The sequence below is a fragment of the Vidua chalybeata genome, chromosome 19, assembly GCF_026979565.1.
Source record: "Vidua chalybeata isolate OUT-0048 chromosome 19, bVidCha1 merged haplotype, whole genome shotgun sequence".
Taxonomy (NCBI): Eukaryota; Metazoa; Chordata; class Aves; order Passeriformes; family Viduidae; genus Vidua; species Vidua chalybeata.
Genome location: NC_071548.1, coordinates 4,658,726 through 4,678,609, shown reverse-complemented (window position 1 = coordinate 4,678,609; position 19,884 = coordinate 4,658,726). Strand labels below are relative to the sequence as shown.

The 19,884-nt window shown below is 48.5% G+C and overlaps 2 protein-coding genes across 5 annotated transcripts; both read left to right on the top strand.

Moving 5' to 3' along the window:
* Positions 1-41: 41 nt before the first annotated feature.
* Positions 42-4,258, top strand: TEN1 (TEN1 subunit of CST complex). 2 transcript variants are annotated; one of them, XM_053960666.1, is made up of 4 exons: positions 42-67; positions 1,801-1,903; positions 2,022-2,179; positions 3,416-4,258. In XM_053960666.1, exons 2-4 carry the CDS (start codon positions 1,818-1,820, stop codon positions 3,553-3,555), a joined length of 384 nt encoding a protein of 127 aa, XP_053816641.1. In that variant the 5' UTR covers positions 42-67; positions 1,801-1,817; the 3' UTR covers positions 3,556-4,258. The 2 variants fall into 2 exon arrangements, with proteins under 2 accessions (XP_053816641.1, XP_053816642.1); XM_053960667.1 differs by lacking the exon at positions 42-67 and adding an exon at positions 89-333.
* Positions 4,259-5,101: 843 nt separating this feature from the next.
* Positions 5,102-10,567, top strand: CDK3 (cyclin dependent kinase 3). Of its 3 annotated transcripts, XM_053960662.1 has the most exons (8): positions 5,105-5,487; positions 5,589-5,765; positions 6,664-6,741; positions 7,082-7,202; positions 7,688-7,858; positions 8,275-8,376; positions 9,036-9,239; positions 9,637-10,567. In XM_053960662.1, exons 2-8 carry the CDS (start codon positions 5,638-5,640, stop codon positions 9,760-9,762), a joined length of 930 nt encoding a protein of 309 aa, XP_053816637.1. In that variant the 5' UTR covers positions 5,105-5,487; positions 5,589-5,637; the 3' UTR covers positions 9,763-10,567. The 3 variants fall into 3 exon arrangements, with proteins under 3 accessions (XP_053816640.1, XP_053816637.1, XP_053816638.1); XM_053960665.1 differs by lacking the exon at positions 7,688-7,858 and having other exon boundaries at positions 5,102-5,487; XM_053960663.1 differs by lacking the exon at positions 5,105-5,487 and having other exon boundaries at positions 5,749-5,819.
* The last annotated feature ends 9,317 nt before the right edge of the window (positions 10,568-19,884 follow it).

Here is a 19,884-nt window from a genome sequence, read left to right as displayed (position 1 = left end):
ACGTGGTTCCTGACCACGTGGGTCCCCCGCCGTGCCCGCCCTTCCCGCGGGAGGCGATGGCGGAGCGGTGAGCGCGCGTTCAGTCGTGCTGGGAGCGGTGCCTTAAATCGCGCTGTGGTGTGCATGGGGCAGCGCTGGGAGAGCGCGGCATCGGCATCGAATAGTTAATTAAATAAACAGCTCATTAGATGCCGTTAGCGGGCTGCGTTTGTGCACGCGTTAAACACGGCGTTGGATAGTGCTGTGGATCTGCGTATAAAGGGCTGCGCTTGGGGCTGGGCCTGCCTTAAATCTCGCTGCGAGGTCCTGCACTGCAGCTGGCGCATGCATTAGGTAGCACATTGGGTGGGCACAGGGTGTGTGGCGATTGGGGTACGGCTCTTACGACCCAAATGAGTCCATACGTTAAAAAGTGCATTAAATGCGTACCGAGCATCTTGCATCCGTGGCTGATCCACCTTGCTGCACAGTGTGATTCAGGAGCAAAACCCGAGCAGTACAGGACAGCCTTTGCCCTTTTGGAGGTGCAGAATTGACCCTGCTTTTTGAATGTTAGGTGCGGCGGGGATGCAGGGAGCTGCAGAGGGAGGGGAGGTGGGTTGGGACTCTGCTAGAGGGTTTTTTCAGCGCGCTCTTGGTGTCCGCAGCCTGGCATGGGACTGTGAGGCAGCAGGCTGAGAGAGAGGCGTGTGCAGGGGAGGGGTAAGCCAGGATCGCCCTGGTTTCGGCAGCTTCCCACAGAGTCCTCCATGGGGCATTTTGCAAGGTTGCAACCCCGTGAGCAATGCATGGGGTGGGCAAGGGTCACCAAGCATTAAAGCCACAGCATGTGTGTCACAGCTCAGGACACAGCTCAGTGTCCCCTCTGCTGAGTAATCAGTGTTGTGGGTCCTTGAATGCCCATGGATGGACCCACTTCTCTGAGTGGCAGGACTCCCTGCCTGGGCTGTTGTGCAGCCCTTGGGGTCCCCCACAGAGAGGCAAAAAAAAAAAAAAAAAAATTAAGAGAAAAGCAGTAAATGAAGCATGGAAACATTCCAAACACCGACAACCTGCAAGGGAGAAAATGATGCCAAAAAAAACAGGGCACAGCCAGGAGCCGGGCTATGACACTGACTGGGCAGGATTAGAACTTGGCTGAAGCTGCTTTGCATTCCTGCCTTTCTGTGTGCTCTCTGCTGTGGCTGACTTGCCTGTGCCAGCCCTGCTCTACCACAGGAGCTCCCAAGAGGTCCCACCTGAGCCTTGGCTTGGAATTAATCCTTTTCACTCCTCGCTGTCTACTAAACCATGCCAGACTTCTGACGAAACTCAGCTGGTTTGGATCCAGCTTATTGTTCTCCAGCTGCAGAATCAGACACTGACAGAACTTTTTTATGTTTTTAGTATGAGGACAGGGATCATTCCTTAAATCTTGCTGCATAGTACTCTGTCACCCCAGCAGCTGAGGTTATCCTAGTATCTCAGTCCCTCACACTCTGAACTGCTCAGTCACCTTTCTCCCCACTTCTTGAACCTTTCTCAACTCATCCATAGCTTGGGGGAGACCCAGAGGACCTGCTGAGCTGCCTGTAGTTCATGCGGGGTTGTGTGGGACTAGGCAGCTCCTCTTTGTGCCAGGATGCCCTGGGCTTGGCACATGCAGTGAGCCACAACTAGGACTCAGCAGGGAATCTGTGAAGCTCTTGCAGCCCCCTGGATGGTGGAACCTGGGCAAGGAAGGAGTTGAAGGGCAGTATCACTTACAGTTTGGATCAGGTACTGGAGAAGCATGGAGTCAGACCTTTTGCTTTACTGCAGGTCAGCCATTGTGTGAGATGCTGCCAAGTGCTGGTGTCTATTACTTCCCGTGGGAGATCAACAGCTCGGTCCCCGAGGGGAAGACACTGAGGACATTCGGCAGGTGAGAAGGGTACCCTGCTCTCCTTGCAGGCCAGGCCTTTCCTTCACTGACTGAGCACCCCTTTTGGTTTGTAATTGGTTTTCTGCACAGCTGAGCTTCCCAAATTGATCATTCCCAGGTTATGCTGCTATGACCTGGCCCGATCTGAAGCCATTCTCACCACACAGCACAACTCAGCTCAGTACCAGGTCTATGTTGACACCAAGTTTGTGGAGCCATTCCAAGCCCAAGTGGGATCTTCCTACATGGTCCTGGGAGAGGCTGAACACAGGGAAGGTAAATGCTCTGGGAACTGGTGCTCTTTGCTGCTCTTCATGGTACATCAGCTCTTTTGGGGCTCCCTGAGTCACTGAGAGCAGCCTGGACCAAGGCTCCTCTCGTGCAGCTCCTCCATCACACAAGCATGTGATTCAAGGCAGGAGCCTGTCTGTCCCAGCTGACCATGAGAAGAGCCGCCTTTACCTTGGTGAAAATCTGGTCCTCTGGCACAGACTTTTTAGAAACAGGAAGCATTTCAGCCACATTGCTGGGCTTCTGAAACCTATGTTAAAAAGCCTTCTGGCCAGCCACCACACCAACCATCTTAACCCCAAAAGTGGCAGATTGCAACAATACCTCATTGCAAGTGACTGGGTTGGTCTTTGCCATCCTTGAAAGGCTCTAATAATATATTATCCCTGCCCTCAGACATGTGAGGAATGCAGGCAGACTGTCATGCAGGGCACCCTGTTGTCCTTTCCTGGGGTGCCCTGTGTTCCAGCTGCATGGTGCTTTGTGTGGGGAATTGATCTGAGCTGGGCCATGGCATGGCGAAGCAAATTCTTTGTTATCTTGGCCACACCTGATAAAAAGCATTTGCATTCATGCTATAGAAGTCCTCAGTGGCATGTGGAAAACCACACTTCACATGGCCTCTAGAGAGTGACCTGCTAAGCCACTGCTGCAAAATCCCTTTAGAAAATTGTTATTTTGGTCATCCCAGCCTAGGAGGGAGTTTGCCCCATTTTGCAGGGGTGGAAGGGAAGTAGACTGAGATGGTGGCTGTGTCACCAAGGCTATGTCACCATGGTTTGGCCCCTTCTGTGCAGCTCCATGTTGCCACTTGAATGCCACCAATGAGCTGTTGGTTGCAGCCAGCTTTGAGTATCTTCTAAGCCCTCTTGTCTGCACAGGGCATTCAGAAATGAGCTCAGACCCATCACTGCTGCTTTTCATCCAGGGAAAACCAAAGTGCATCCAGCCACAAAGTAGACAGGTGCTGCATGGCAGGCACTGGCACTGTTCCCCAAGTGCAAGGGGAATGCAGTATCAGTCACTAGCATTTTGTAGCCATCAGGGCAGAGGGAAAGCATGTCACTGAATTCAGCTGCTCCTGCTGCTCACATCAGTGGCAGCATGCAGCCAATCTGGTCTCCTGAAGTTCTCAGGCTGTGGTTATTTGCCCAGCTCGAGTCCTATGTTGCCTGAGGGAACTCTGTCTCCAGGCTGCTCTGTCTGTTTTCCTTTCTCCAGAAACCTCCAGTCCTGTGGTAAAAGCACGAATATTGACCTGCGTGGAAGGGATGAATGTGGCCCTGCTGGAACAAGCCATACAGGAGCAGAGGAAATACTTCAATGAGAGACAGGAGCAGAGGGAAAACAGCACATCCTGACAGCAGCTCTGAGACCAGCCACACGCTGGTCCTTGCACGACCATTTGCAACAAATATGTTAAAACTAAATTAGAAGGCATGTTTGCTGTGGCAAACAGCAAAGTCACTGAGCAGGTAAACAGTTGAAGACTGAGTCAATGTGTGTGACTGTGGGCTGTCCATTCCTGCCCCAGGTGTCATGACTGAAAACAGCTCTGGGAAGCAGGTTTGTTGTTTGCTTGAAAGGGTGGTTAAGGAAAGGGAACACTTGGGTAACACTGGTTCTTTCATAATGCATGACATGAAGTCAGAAGAGGTCTCTGAATTTGGAGTTAAGCAGCTCACCTTTGGCAGATGGGCGAAAAGGGTATTAGCACAAAGTTCATTAGCCCTGCCTGGCTGCAGGCTTAGGAGTGCCTGTATTGGGGTACCCTGACTCAGTTGCCACACAGGAACATTCCTGGCAAAACACTCACCTATCTGGACAGACCAAAGAAACAAGAAGAACAAAGAGTCACTATTTTCAGTAGCACCTGCCTCTTCAGGTAGGAAGAACTGGTATCTAAGGGGAGGATTAATTCTAACTCTAAAATAAATATTTGCAGTACCCTGAGTACTTGACTTTCTTCCTTGACACAACTGAGTTTGAGAGACCTTAAATCACTATTTTTGAAGTATCAAAAGATTTTGCTTGAAATTTTTCTAAATAAAGATTAAAAACGAAGAGAGCCTGTCTTTTATTGAATAAATCCCTCTTTCTTGCCAAGTCAAATGTGTTAGGCCCTGCACAAACCCTATAGATGACATAAGAAATTTCAGTTTTCTTCCTCCTAAGTACTGGGTGTGTATGGAAGTGGCTGGCTTTAAAAAAGTTGTGAGAAAAGGAGATGAAGTTACATCAGAGCCACTCTGATTGAAGAACATGATGCCAGGCCCACACAGCTGTATTAAACCAAGGACAGAACATTGCTAATGTCACATGAGAATCAAATGTTTGTGCAAGGGAGAGAAGACGCTCCTGTACTGTAGAAATCCCCACATTTGGAGTGAGCCATGCCTGTGGTTTGCAGGGGAATGCAGCCATCTCAGCCTTTTCTGCTTGCACTCAAAGATTTTGCGCTGCTGGCTCAGCAATGGGTTAAATCAGCCCTTTTTTAGATCACCTGAAAGTGGGTCTTCCCTGTGGACCTACACAGCTGCAATGTCCATACCCACCCAGAGACATGGAGGCCCCAAGTCCTCCAGATCAAATTCCTTTGCCTCTGCCTTTCCTGGTGCCACAATACATAAGATTATTTTAACCTCGTCTTGTGCCAGCTATCAAGTCAATGATTAATTCCCCCTCAAGGACATCTCCTGAAAGGCTGACTGAGCAGCATAGCCCATGCTGGGGAGGTTCAAGGGACAATTGTGCAAGATAAAAGGGAAAAAAAAAAACCTACAAAAAAAAACCCCGCCCAACAACCCTCCCCAAACAAGCAAACAAACAAACAACCCCCCCCAAAAAAACCCAAAACAAAAAAAAATCCCCAAGCAAAAGCCCCCAAAAAACTCCCCACAAAAACCTCCCCCTCCCCCCCATAACCAATCAATTAAAAAGACATTTCTGCTGGGTGTTTGCCCTCAGCATGGCCCAGGGAGCCGTAATTATGAACACAATAACTCCACTGACGCCCAGCACTGTGCAGATGGAGCAGGAGAGTTTCCCCAGGCCCTGTGCAGTTCGTGCTGCTCTTCCTGAGCCCCCAAAGTACATCTTTACATCAGTTTTCCTCAATTTTTGGCTGTAGCCAGCACACTGCACAACCTGGGGGACAGAACAACCAACCCTGGGTGGCTCCTGTGTGGCTCTGTCCACCTGAAGCTCCCCAGAGCCCACCAGGCCGCCCTGTCCACTCACAGCTGCCCCAGGCAGGTCGCTGAGGGCTCCCTCAAGGCTGAGGGAGCAGCAAGGTGGGACCCAGACCCTGGCAGCACCTCAGGGAGCACCTGGGGGGCTCAAACACTTTCCCCACATTCACCTTTTTGTTTCCCGCTTTTTTCCCTCCCCTCAGAGTGCGGCGCCAGCCGCCCCCACTGCCATCGCCAGGCCGAGGCAGCCCCATGGAGGCCATCCAGGCGTCGTTCCAGAAGGTGGAGAAGATTGGGGAGGGCACCTATGGTGTGGTGTACAAGGCTCGCAACAAGCGCACGGGGCAGCTGGTGGCCCTCAAGAAGATCCGCCTGGATGCGTGAGTGGGGCAAAGCCCTGGGCCTGCCATGGCGCCAGCCCTGTGCCCAATATGGTGCGAGAGGCACAAAGAAGCCTGACATGAGGGGAAAAAAGGTGTCTCTAGGATTAAAATAATCTTGTGTATTGTGGCACCAGGAAAGGCAGAGCCAAAGGGAATGTTGTCTGGAGGGCTTGGGGGCTCTGTGTCTCATGGGCGTGGCAGCTGTGTGGGAAGATCCCAACATTCAGGTGACCTAAAAAAGGGCTGATTTAACCCACTGCTGAGCCAGCAGCTCAAGATCATGGAGTGCGAGTGTTTGGGGCCTGACCTGGCACCACTTGGCCCCAGGTCCATGGCACAGGGCAAGGGGAAGGAGCTGCTGTTTTGTGAGGTAGTATCCCCAGGGCTGTGCTATGGAGGTGGGCAGGGTCAGCCTCGGCCCTTCAGAGTGGGACTGAGCAGGTAAAAGCTTATTTCTGCTCCCCTGGGTCAGCTCTGAGCTGTGTGCACAGTGAGGGGTGTCTGCCTGGACTGGGAGCCAATATGCTGGTGCTGCACCCCATGGTGGCCCCTCAGCGTGGAGGAGGTGGCTGCCTGAGGGGCGAAGAGCTTTAATTTTCCCCCACCTCCAAAAAGAAAGACTAGGTAATTAATACATTATTGCTTCTCTAAATACACCCTTAGGTGCTTCCAAACAAGCTGTGCCACAAGGCTTGCACGTCTAGGTCATCCGTTCCCTCTCCTTGCCCACAACTCCATTTCCCCCTGCCTCACCCCAGCCCACCCCAGCCACTGCTCCACCCCAAACTCAAATGCTCGCTTGGGGTACAGTGGAAGAAGGAAGGGACACAGAGCTCACTTGGGCTGTGGGATCCCCCTGGGTTATGAGGTGCAGTACAGCCTGTCTCTGCCACAGGGAGTCAGAGGGTGTCCCCAGCACTGCGATCCGAGAAATCTCACTGCTGAAGGAGCTGAAGCACCCTAACATAGTCAGGTAAGACCTGGATGCGCTCTTTCCACCAGCTCATCCGTGAGCTCCTGCTCCAGGAGCAGGCAACAAGCAGGTTTTTCTGTCCTTCCCCAACTGCATAGGCAGGACCAAAATACACAGGAAATGCAGCAATCCCTTAAACTTCCCTGGATTTCAGGGACCCTCATGGGTCTGCCACTTCACCAACACACTGCTGCTGCACCATACTAGATTCTGCCCTTAAACTGCCCCTCTCTTCTCCAAAGGACCAACAGAGCAGAGGCATGTGTGGGAGGAGGGATGTTTGGGTATTTGCATAGGTTTGGAGCAGATATTGAAGGGAGGGCCTGTGCTTCTTTTGCAGGCTCCTGGATGTCATACACAGCCAGAAGAAGCTCTATATGGTATTTGAGTATCTGAATCAGGACCTGAAGAAGTACATGGACTCATGCCAAGCTGGAGAGCTTCCTTTAAACTTGGTCAAGGTACAGCATGGAAGGAATGCCAACAGGCAGGGTAGACAGCATGTCCCTGCTGCCTTCTGCTGGGCAGAGTCATCTCAGAGATGCTCAGACTGGGCCTGGAAATGGTTCCTCAGCCTCCCAGATCTCAAACATTTCAGCAGGGAAACCCTCATGGCACTATTGCTCAGAAATGTTTATTTCCAAGCAGTTTCCAGGTTCTCCAGCCTATCTCACTGCAGAACAAAGGAGGGATCTGTTGCTAATTGCCTTTGTAGACAGTAATGGGTGGAAGAGGCTGACAGTGCCTGGACCAGAGTCTCTCTGTCCCCACGTGGTGTGGCAGCAGTTTGTGTGTATCTCTGAGTAGTGGCCCATAAGCCTGATGTTGCACTTTAACAAGGGCTTTCTTCCCATTCAGATCTAGGAGAGATCCAAAGTGCATTGGTTCAATCCAGAGTTCAAAGTGTTTTCGTCATGGCCTTATCTGAAATCTCTTCTCTCCTTAGAACTACCTTTTCCAGCTGCTGCAGGGTGTGAGCTTCTGCCACTCGCACAGGGTCATCCACAGGGACTTGAAGCCACAGAACTTGCTCATTAACGAAGCAGGAGCAATCAAGCTGGCTGATTTTGGACTGGCAAGAGCTTTCGGGGTCCCCCTACGCACATACACTCATGAGGTAGTGTCGAGGCTTCCTGAGTGGGGTACAAAATCCAGAGTGGGTGAAGAGCAGCAGCAGAAGTTGCTCATCCGTAACAGAGGCATAGCAATACCAGGAATGTGCTCTTAACCTCACCTGCAACTAAAGGACCTCCATGTCCCCACAAGGTGTGCTGACTGTCTCTACTGGAGCCAGGCTGCCAGCTGGGCTCCCACCTTCTCTCCACAGGGTACACTTAATTGTCCCAGAGTGTGTTATTGAAGAGTGTTCTGTTAATCCCAACCTTGCAGGCACTAAAGCATCTGTAAATTCAGCAAGGCCTTAGCATGCTCTGATTTGTACAGTCACTGCATTACAGCTGAGAAGGGAGGGTCTCACACCTCTGGTTTCATCCAGAGAAACCAGACACAGCCTGTTTGTTGGTTCCTTTCCAGGTGGTGACTCTGTGGTACCGAGCCCCTGAGATACTGCTGGGATGCAGATACTACTCGACCCCTGTGGATATCTGGAGCATTGGCTGCATCTTTGCAGAAATGGTAGGATGGGTTTAAATAATCTCTTTCATGAGTCAGAGGAGGCAGCTGCAGTGGGAAGGAGGGATGAGATGCAGACCATCTGGGATACTGTGTTCCCACCCTGTCCTGGGGTGTGCTTTATCGAAGGTCCACCCTAAGAGTTATCTGGTCCTTATCTCAGAAGGAAATCTACCACCCTGGGGGCCTGGCAGAAGGCTGCAGTTCCAAGTACCTTGGAACATGATGCTTCTCCTTGCAAAAAGGAAAACTTCAGCCTTATTGCTGCAGCATTTTGACCCTGGGAGGAGATTACTCTCTTCCAGATGTCCCCATGGTGGGCTGCAGAGAGCAAGCACTCTCATAGTATGGCAGAATGGATCTCCTAGGGGTCCATACTCCCCTTGGAAGAGCTGTGGTTAGCCCTGCAGTATAATAGCACTTTTCCTCATTCCCAAAGTCCCTGAGCTGCAGAGCAGGTAGGAGAGAGCTAGCCAAGAGTGGGAGCAAGCAGTCAGACACCTGTGATGCTCCCAGCCACTGCCTGGCAGAATCACTGCATTGCAACTGCCCTGGTCTGTGCAATAGTTTGCACCTGCTGGGACAAAGGGTTGCTTGCAGCAGGAAATAGGGCACACAACTGATGGAAAAGTGGGAACTGCCTTTTTATTTTCTTCCCCCAGATGACCAGGAAGGCCCTGTTTCCAGGGGACTCTGAGATCGATCAGCTCTTCCAGATCTTTCGCATCCTGGGCACTCCCACCGAGGTGACCTGGCCTGGTGTGACCCAGCTCCCTGACTACAAGGGCAGCTTTCCCCGGTGGCCACGGAAGGAGATGAAGGACATTGTTCCAAACTTAGATCGAGATGGGAGAGACTTACTGATGGTGAGTGAGGGCTCAGAACAGGGCCTGGGGATAGACAGGACATTTTCAAACTGGGCAAGGAATAGGGATATTTGAGATTTAATTACCTGGAAGTATAGCTGATCTGGGTTGAAAGCTCACCTCTGACATTGCAGAAGCACCAAATCATGGAATAGGGCTCAGTCTTACTCTGAAGAAGGACTGTCATTGCAGGTTCCTCTAGGAACCACTGCATTGGGAGTCAAGGAACTCTTCTAACATAATCCCCAGAGTAACTTCAGTTGTGGGTGACTCCTGAAGCCCAGAGGAGGAAAAAGGCAGGACCAACATCTGCAACTGGGCCCAGCTGTGTGCAGGTGCAATTAATCAATCACCCAGTTTTTAACATCCTAAATCTACTGAATTTTTCTCTTGGCAGCAATTGCTCCTGTATGATCCCAGCAAGCGCATCTCAGCCAAAGCAGCCCTCACCCACCAGTACTTCCTCTGCAGAAACTCTGGGAGCCCTGAACAGCGACCTGTGCTGCAGAGAGACTACAGATGAGAGGACAAAGCTCTTCCCAAGCTCTTGCACCTCCAGGTAGCACTGGAGATGTCATCTGGGGCACTTAGCAGGGGCCTGGCTGGAACCCAGGGTCTTGTTTCTGCTGAGGAGCCTGGAAGGGGACATTCTTGGCATTTAGAGACTTTCAGTCTGTTGCTGGGGGAAAGTTTGGGTTACAGCCAGGAGAGCTGTTTTGAAGAGGTCATGTGCAAAAGGTCAGGGTAATTTATCAGCATAAAGCACTGAGATGTAGAGAAGAGAGCATTTCTCCACGGTTTGTCCTTCCACTAGTAAGCTAAGGTGACACATAATGATCTTTGTCTCCAGCACTGGAGCATCCCCAGATCTGTTGGTGGCAGTTGGTGGCACCAGGGAAGGGGGGCACTTCTCTGCTCAGCCCTTTGCTTCTGTTATCAGCCAGGCTTCTCAGCACTAAAAAAGCTGTTTAGTCTGAGCTGTTTAACAGAGCTGACATCCTGCTCCTTCACAAGCTGAAGAGCATTATCAGGTGTCTTAGTTCGTGCCTTAGCTGGGACCAAGTAGCCAGATGATCCAGTTAGCATAAAGCAGATCCAGTTAGCATAAAGCACTTGCTGCATATGACTGGAAACAGGGAGCAGCTAAACCACTGGCTTTCCATCATCATTCCAGATGTAATGCTGTTTCCTTTGCTTTATTGCCTTGGAAAGGTTTTTGCTGTTCAAATGTTTGGGAGATTGTCTCTGACTCTTGGTGTGGTGTTGACATCTTAATTTCTTTTTCTTCAGTATAAAATAAATACTTGTCATTTCAGAAGGTTCAGAAACCTTGGTGTTCATTGTTTGGCCAACCCATCAGGCTGGTAACGCAGGACAGCCTGGCTAGTTCTTTTTTCCACAGAGCCTTTCTCCCTTCCTCATCTCCTGCACTCTTTCTTTTATCCTTTCCAGCTCAAATCCTTGGCAGGTGCAGAGATGTGCTCTCAGTCCTGTTGTGGAACTGGTACCAAAAGCGTTAATCCAATTTCTGCTGTGTCTGTGTACTTTTAGCAAAGAAACAGGGTATGCAGGAGCTGCTTTCTCATCAAGGACAGAAGGAAGATAAGGGGAAGACATCTGCCTTAGGAATGCAGCTATAGCCAAAACAAGATTATAGAAAAAACGGAACCCGGGAACACGGGGAAGGTTTTATGGTAATGAACAATTATAATACACACACGGTGACTGCATATAAGCAACGCACTTGTAGTGAATTGTGTGCGCGCCAGGTGGAGCTTATCCCCCGTGCACCAGGCCTGTGATAACTTCTTAACGCTACTTGGGGGTTAAGGGGTTTTATTCTACCCCACTTTTTGGTGAATTTCGGTGACAGTTATTGGCCACCCAGATAGGAGCTCACCTCTGAGCCTCGACGGATCTGCAGTCGACAGATCTCCAGCCAGCACTGAGGGGTTCTCGGGGAGAACCTCGGCCTCAGACCGTCAGGGCTCGAGGCAAGATCCCTGGGGTGAGTAAAGGCATAATTTAAATTGTTTATCTTGGGGTTATTGACGAGGGGTACAAATCCTCTCACAGAGTTATTGGTGAGGGGTTTGAGTCACCCAACAGGGGTTAAGTCCCTGGGAAAGCTCACTGTCGGGGGCTTTGAGTCCCCCAGGACTACTGGGGCTTCCAGTCCCTTCCAAGGGGTTCCCCTGGAGCAGGAAACTTAAAGCAGTGTTGTAGCTGACCGAGGAGAAAAAAAACCAGGCTCATAACACCGGAGCCAAAACATTGCTGTACCCACTTTTGGTGGAGTTTGCTTAGATACTCTGAATTCTTTTTGGTCTCTGGCGGTGTGCGTGTGAGTGGGTTGTGTGTTGATTTCAGTTTGCCGGCCTGTAAAATCAACACTGGGACGCCTGTGCTAAAGCTCGTTAGCTGGAAGAGTGTTGAAACTTAACTGACTGTTGGGCTTTCGAAGCAATCGGGGGGTGTGTGCTATCGATTATTGATTTATTTTCTGTGTGCGCCGCTGAAATCTCATTTGTGGTCGGGAAGCGCCCTCTCGTGCCAGTGCGCGCCGGATTCCCGGCGCGAGTGGGAGCGGGCGGGCGGGCAGGGGCACCCCCAGTTGCAGCTCCGCCGTTCCCTTGCCGTCATCTTGGCTCAGAGAGGAGAAGGAGAAGAGAAGAAACCCAACAGACCCGCAGCACAGCAGCCCGAGCTCGGCCTCGGCCCGGCGGGCTCTCGCCTGCTCCAGCGCCAGCCGCCTGGGCAGCGTCACCCTCCCGCTGCAGCCCAGAAACAACCGCGGGGACTCCCCGCGCCCAGGTAATCGCTGTATTCGCTTTCCAGCCGTTGTTATAGACTTGTATTGCTGAATATGGGGGCGGTCTGTTCTAAAACTAGAGTGGGAAATGATATCCCGAATTCTCCGTTGAAATGTGTATTGAACCACTGGGAAAAGATAGGGGGAGGCTCGCTACTGAAATCCAAACTAATCCAATATTGTAACCATTGGTGGCCACTGTATAAACTGGACAATCAGGCGAAGTGGCCAGAGAACGGCACCTTAGATTATCACACCATGTTACAGCTGAGGCTGTTTTGTAGAAGAGAGGAGAAGTGGAATGAGATGCCTTATGTAGACCTGTTCTTTACTTTAAGAGACCATCTGGAATTGCAAAGGGGCTGCCTACCCAGACTGTCAAACCCTCTCATGTTAGCTTTTGGAAAGGAAGGAGAAAAGGATAGGAGATCGAAGCAATGTTGCTCCTCTTGTAGTATTGGGCACCACTGTTTGAAATGCCACAGCCAATCGGAGGAGGATGATGTAGAAATGATAGAGGCACCAGATGCAGGAGACAGGGGCATAGAGAATTGGGGTGTCCCTGGTAAGGGGGAAGCACAAGGAGGGGATGAGCAGTCACGGGGGAGGCAAGAGTTAATTTCAAGTCCAGTGGTGGGGAGAACCCAGGGTGAACAGGAGGTGAAAACACAAGAGGCAAGGGAGCAGGGAGTGAGAAAGCAGGAGATAGGGGAGCAGGGTGTGAGAAAGCAGGAGGCAGAGGAGCAGGGGTTGAAAAAGCAGGAGGGAAGGGAGCAGGGGGTGAGGGAGCAGGGTGTGAGAAAGCAGGAGGAAAGGGAGCAGGGGTTGAAAAAGCAGGAGGGAAGGGACCAGGGGGTGAGCAAGCAGGAGACAGAGGAGCAGGGGGTGAGAAAGCAGGAGGGAGGGGAGCAGGGGGTGAGAAAGCAAGAGGTAGGGGAACAGGGGGTGAGAAAGCAGGAGATAGGTGAGCAGGAGGTGAGAGAGCAGGGGGTGAGAAAGCAGGAGGTAGGAGAGGAGAGGGTGAGAAAGCAGGAGGGAGGGGAGCAGGGGGTGAGAAAGCTGGAGGGGGATAAGCAGGAGGCCAAAGCTCAGCTCTGGGCAGGGGTGGGATCTCACAGCCTGATAGTGGTGAAGGTACCTTTCTCCCCAGTTGATCTCGAGGCATGGATGAGACTGGCAGGGCCCTACAGAGAAGATCCAGAGAGAGTATCTAGAGTATTTGAAACCATTCTCAAGACCCAGAACCCGGACTGGGGGGTTATACAAGTTCTATTAGATACCCTATTAGACTCCACAGAAAGAGAGATAGTACTCAGGACTGCTAGGAAAGAGGTGGACAGGATAGGTACAGCAGGTGCATTACCAGGAACTGTGGAAGAGCATTTTCCCTCTCAGGACCCCCATTGGGACCCTAACACAAAGGAGGGGAAGGTTTTTCTGGGACAATATCAACAGTGGATATTATTTGGCTTTAGACATGCAGTGCCAAAGGCAATCAATTGGTCTAAACTTTATGAGGTGAAACAAGAACCGCACGAGACTCCAACTGCATTTGTGGAACGCCTAAGGGCAACTGCCAGGAGACACACTAATATTGATCCAGCAAAACCAGAGGAAGCTGTACAGCTGGCTTCCATTTTCATAGGGAACTCAGCACCGGATATTAGAAAGAAGTTGCAAAAGCTGGAGGGAGCAGAGTCTCGTGACCTGAGAGAACTATTACAAGTGGCCTGGATAGCTTTTAATAATAGGGGAGAAGAGGAAGAAAACAAGATCCGGGAGAGAGAAAAGGAGAAGGAGCAGAAAGAAAAGAGACGCGAGATTGAGTGGGAGGAGAGAAAAAAGAAATGGGAAATGGAAAGGGAGGAGAGAGAAAAGAAACGGGAGGTGGAAAGAAAAAACCGAGAGAGATGTAGGGATGCAATGCTCAGCGCAGCCCTGCAGAGGGCGCTGTTTAACCGCAGGACGGAGCGGGGCCGTGCCCGCGCGGCGCTGCAGCCCAATCAGTGTGCGTATTGCCGGGGGCTGGGGCACTGGAAACGGGAATGCCCCAAGAACCTGAAAGGGCGCAAGCCAACCGAGCTAACCCTCCACCAGGAGTGACGGAACCGGGACCGAGAACCCCAGCTGAGCCCCTGGTTACAACAGAGCTGGGGGAGAGGGAAAACTGACTTTCTAATAGACACTGGGGCTACTTATTCGGTATTAAATACAAATCATGGAAAATTAAACCAAGAAACTGTAAATATTGTTGGTGCAACAGGGAAAGAGGAAAAACAAACATTCTTTAACCCTATTACTTTAAATTTGGCAAACGGTGGATAACACACCAATTTTTATATATGCTTGAATGTCCAGTTCCTCTGTTAGGAAGAGACCTGCTAAGTAAATTGGAGGCACGGATTTTGTTTAAACATGGAGAAATGCAATTGTTTGTGCCCAAGACTAAAGCCATCGAGGCAAGGACTTTTATGTTGCAGGGAACACTGGAACCAGACAATTCTGGAGGAATACCAGAAATAACAGAAAATGCAGTAAAACACTCTTGACTTGGACCAGTGGAACTCTAGGCCATTCCCAACAAGCTCAGCCTGTAAGTGTTACCCTAAAACCTGGATGAAAACCAGTAAAGCAGAATCAATGTCCTTTAAAGTTAGTATATAGGATGGGAATTGAGCGTCTAATAGAAAATTTCAGGGAGTTTGGATTATTGATAGAATGTAAGTCAGAACACTCCCATTTTGCCAGTTAAAAAACCTGGGATAAATAAGTACAGGTTGGTACAGGACCTATGAGCAATCAATCAAATATTTCAGGATATCCACCCTGTTCTAGCCAGTCCCTTTACCCTGTTAACATCCCTTACAGAATATCACCAATGGTTTACAGGGATAGGTTTGGAGGATGCCTTCTTTTGCATACCTCTTGATAAGCAAAGCCAGGGCATTTTTGCCTTTGAATGGGAAAATCCTCAAACTGGTGGGAAGACTCAGCTTACCTGGATTGTGTTACCACAAAGATTTAGAAATAGTTCAACGATTTTTGGGAACCAACTGGCAAAAGAATTAGAGACCTGGAAAAAGGAGAACCCTGAAGGGTTGGTCCTGCACTATGTTGATGATATCTTACTAATGAAAAGTGCATGGAATTGACTATCAGTCTTCTAAATTTCCTAGGCCAAGGAGGTTACAAAGTATTTTGGGAAAAAGCTTAAATCATGAGGCAGGAAGTTACCTACCTAGGGTTTGAAATAATACCAGGACAGTGGAAATTGGGAACGGACAGAAGAGAGGCCATCTGCCAAGTACCCTAACCTGCAATTGCCTGAGATTTAACAGCATTCCTGGCCGTGGCTGGATGGTGAAGATTGTGGGTTTTAAATTATGGACTTCTGGTCAAATCATTGAGCTTTTAAAGGAGGCCCCCGAAGGACCTTTGATTTGGACTCCTGAGGGTGAACACGTGTTCTGTAACCTAAGGATGGCCCTGGTGTCTGCACCCGCCTTAGGACTTCCAGACTTAACAAAGCCCTTTGAGCTTTTTGGGCAGGAATGACAGCACCTTGTCCTCGGAGTTCTGGCTCAGAAGGTGGCAGACTTCAAGAGTTCTGTGGGGTGCTTTTCAAAACAACTGGACAAGGTCAACCAGGGATAGCCCCGATGCCTGCAAGCTGTGGCAGTGACTGTTCTCCTCATCCTAGAGGCCAGGAAATTGACTTTGGGACAAAAGATAGTAGTGCACACTTCGCACACCATAACCACTGTGTTTTGCCAAAAAGGGGAGCATTGGCTTTCCCCAAGCCGTATGCTGAAATACCAGACTGTTCTAATGGAGCAAGAAGATGTGGTGTTGAAAGTAACCACAGTGGTAAATCCAGCCCAAGTCCTGAACATCCCGATGCAAGGAGAAGAGCAGCTGACCCTCGATTGCCTACACACAGTTGAGCAAGTTTATGTAAGCTGACCAGACCTACAAAATGCACCAAGTGAAGATCCAGAGTTCTTTACAGAAGGAAGTGGCTTGGTGCAAGATGGAAAATAAAAAGCTGGCTATGCCATGGTAACACCAGCCAAGGTAATAGAAGCTGCACCACTGCCCATGGAAACCTCAGCACAAAAAGCAGAGCTAATAGCGCTCTGAAGCGCCCTGGAATTGGCAGCAGGAGGAAGAGTAAACATATGGACTGACTTGAAATATGCTTTTAGAGTTGTTCATGCCCATGGAACCATAAGGAAGGAAAGAGGTCTATTAACAGCACAGGGATCTCTGATCAATATACACAACAAATATTGTCCTTCCTTGATGCCACCCAGTTGCCCAGAGAAGTATCTGTACTACAGTGTGGGGAGTCCCAAATTCTTGTAGGAAACAGACTTTCAGATAAATCTGCACAAGAGGTTGCACAACAAGGCATCCTGGCTTTAATACCTAAGAAAGCTGTTTCACTCCCAGAAGTTAGCCCTGGGTATAGTCGGGCAGATTTAAAATTAAAAGCCCAGATTAGAGAGGGTGGATGGCTGGTAACACCCAGCAACCAGATCATAATCCCACCCCAAGTGATGTTGCAAATTGTCAAGGAGAAATACCAGCAAACCCACTGGGAATCAGTGCTATGGTGACTGGTCCAAGGACTGAGATACCAGTGTCCCTATGACAAAAAGTATCAAGTCTGTTACAGAAAAATGCCCGATATGTCTTAAAAATAATCCTTTGAATTCAAAAAGACTGCCTCCATGGATCACTAATAGAGGAAACAACCCCAGGGATTACTGGCAAATTGTTTTTCCTGAGCTACCACACCAACAATACCAGTATCTCCTGGTATTATTTATTGGACACCTTTTCCAGGTGGCCAGAAGTTTTCCCCTGCTGCACCAACAAGGCCAGGAAAGTCACCAAGGTACTCCTGAAAGAGATCATACCCAGGTTAGGAGTTCCTATTGGGATGTCATCTGATAGAGGACCCCATTTTGTATCCAAAGTGTTACAGCAACTTGGTAAGCAGTTGGGTATAAGTTGGGATTTACATACTCCATGGAGACTGCAATCTAGCAGAAGGGTTGAGTGAATGGATCAAACTTTAAAGAGACAGATTGGCAAAATGTGTCAGGAAGCTTTCTGAAAATGGCCACAGGTGTTACCACCAGGCTTGCTATGAGTTAGAGTACAGCCCCAAACTAACCTGAAGGTGAGCCTATATGAATTGATGTTTGGGAGATCATATTCTGCTGCAACTTTCTCTGGATCTGAGGAACAAATTGGGAATTGGGAAATAGAACAATATTTAATTTTATTAGGGAAACCCTTGAATGAATGAAAAATATTTGTCATTCTCTCAGAACCTCTTACCCTAGACACCCCAGTTCACTCATTTCAGCCTGGGGATCACATACACATCCAGATCTGGAAACCTGAGTCACTTCAGGAGCAGTGGAAAGGACCTTCTCTGGTTCTGTTGACTACAAGACCAGCTGTGAAAGTGAAAGGAATTAACCCCTGGATACATTGCTCCCAAATTAAGAGGACTCCTGACTTAGACTGAATCGTGGAAGACACCGGACCCTTGCAGCTGAAAATGTGGAAGACATCTGTAAACAAGCAGCAAAATGTATAGACTAATATTTATGGGAATTATTTTATCTTTAGGTGGAGAGAAAAGAATTTTAAATTATTTTAAAATTAATTTAAAATTTTAATTTTTTTAAAAAAAGATAATTTAAAATTATCGTAACATTTTTCTGAAGAAAATTTGGAGAAAATTTAATATTGAAGAAAATTTATTTTGAAAGAAAATGAAGAAGAAAATTTAATATTGACTTAAATCCAAGGGTTTGGTAAGATGCACAATCTGTCCAGCATTACAGCCTGCCTCCCTCTCCCCAATTCAGCAGGGGAACCTATTCCTTGGGGAATTATCCCTATAAATCTGTCAATGGTGATTCAATATGATAATCTGACATTACAAAACAGAATGCCCTTAGATCTATTGCTGGTCAAAGAACAAGGGGGTTGTGTATATTTAAAAATGGATAGAGAACGTTGTTGTGTACACATCCCAAATGTAACAGAACATCTCCAAAGACAACAAAACGTGGGCAGTTGCTGAGGATAGCAAAGCTATCCTGAAACTAATTTGTTCAATGAAATTCATCAAGGAATAGTGTGAAGGTCCCTGAAAGGAAGGCTGGTTGGAATACTGGAAACCATCCTAACTGTAATTGTAGTTGTAATAATTATCAGCACTGCTATTGATTTGATGTTTGCAAAATGATCAGTCATAATCTTGTGGGAATATAGGTGACTACAGATAGAAATCAAGTTGGAAGTTATCAAATGACCTTAAGGAATTTGAGATGTTTCAAAGAGGGGAATTGACACCAAAAGGGTTAATCCAATTTCTGCTGTACCTTTGTACTTTTAGCAAAAAGAAATGGGGTATGCAGGAGCTGCTTTCTCAGCAAGGACCTATTGAATTCTGAAAACATCTGGCTTAGGAATGCAGCTACAGCCAAAACAAGGCTATAAAAAAACCTGAACCTGGGAGCATGGGGAGGGTTTTATGGTAATGGACACTTACAATATGCATGTGGTGATTGTATATAAGCAATGCACTTGTAGAGAATCGTGTGCACGTTAGGTGGAGTTTATTCTGTAATAAATGATGCCTCTTCTTAACACTACATTGGTGTTAAGGAGTTTTATTTTACTTGGTTTTCAGTGAATTTCAGTGACAGAAGAAGGGGCTGATGGTTCTGCAGCCCACTGATGTCTCAGTGTGGGGTTGCTTTCTATTAGACGTTGCCACACACCATTTCAGAGTTATGTTCTACTTATTTAAATACTCAAAAGTCAGATCTAATTTACAGAAGCCAAACCTGCACTCCTGTTTTTCATGCAGGTGCACACATGTGCTCTCCTAGTAACTGCAAAAAAAAAAAAAAAAAAAAAAACAAAAAAAAAAAAAAAAAAAAAAAAAAAAAAAAACCAAACAATTTCAGCACAACTTGACAGCTGTGCTCTTGCATCTCATGGCCTCTGTGTGGTGACAGCCAGCTTGGAGGCACATATTTGTGGATGAATCCAAGGAAAGATGGATGAATTCTGCTGTGGGAATCATTTCCCTGCCTTTGCATACATATTGTAAAGTCAATGCTCCACTGTTTGCTCTATGCAAACAATGCTCATGTTGTACCAGACAAACTGTTTGCAGAAGAGCTTCCTTTTTGTTTTGTTTTTAAAAGATCTGCAGTAAAAAAATAAATACCAAGGACATTCATCCAGTCCAGAAACATAAATAAAACACTAGAGCAAACCTAGCCCAAAAATTGAAGCAGCTGACTTAACTTTAAACGCTTCTTACCAACTCCACTGCCAGCAAAGGGAACAAAAAGCAGCTGTGTTGAAATAACTGCTCTGGGAAAGCCACAGTGCAGCACCATCACCCTGTGCCTGGGAAGGGAGGAAAAGTCCTACCTGGCTCCTTCTGAGCGACTCACAACCCTGCCAGACAGCAAGGCTCTGGGGAAAGCCCCATGGCTGAGTGGTGCTTCCTATGGACACATCAGGGCATGACATGAGCTACTTTCTGCAGATTAGGGGCGCTTGGCAGCAAACAAAAGGATTTTTAGTGTGTCTTTCAGACTAGACTAAACTGCTCAGCCACCTAATCATCTCTTAACAACTTCATCCAACCCCAGGTAAATCCCTCCCGCCATGCAGTTAGGGAGCACTTTGTCCAAAATTATTAACTGCCTGCCTAATTACCAGAACTCCAAGTCTGGTAGTTACAGAGCACTCCCCCACTTCATTATTCACCCCAGAGCAGGGTGAGGA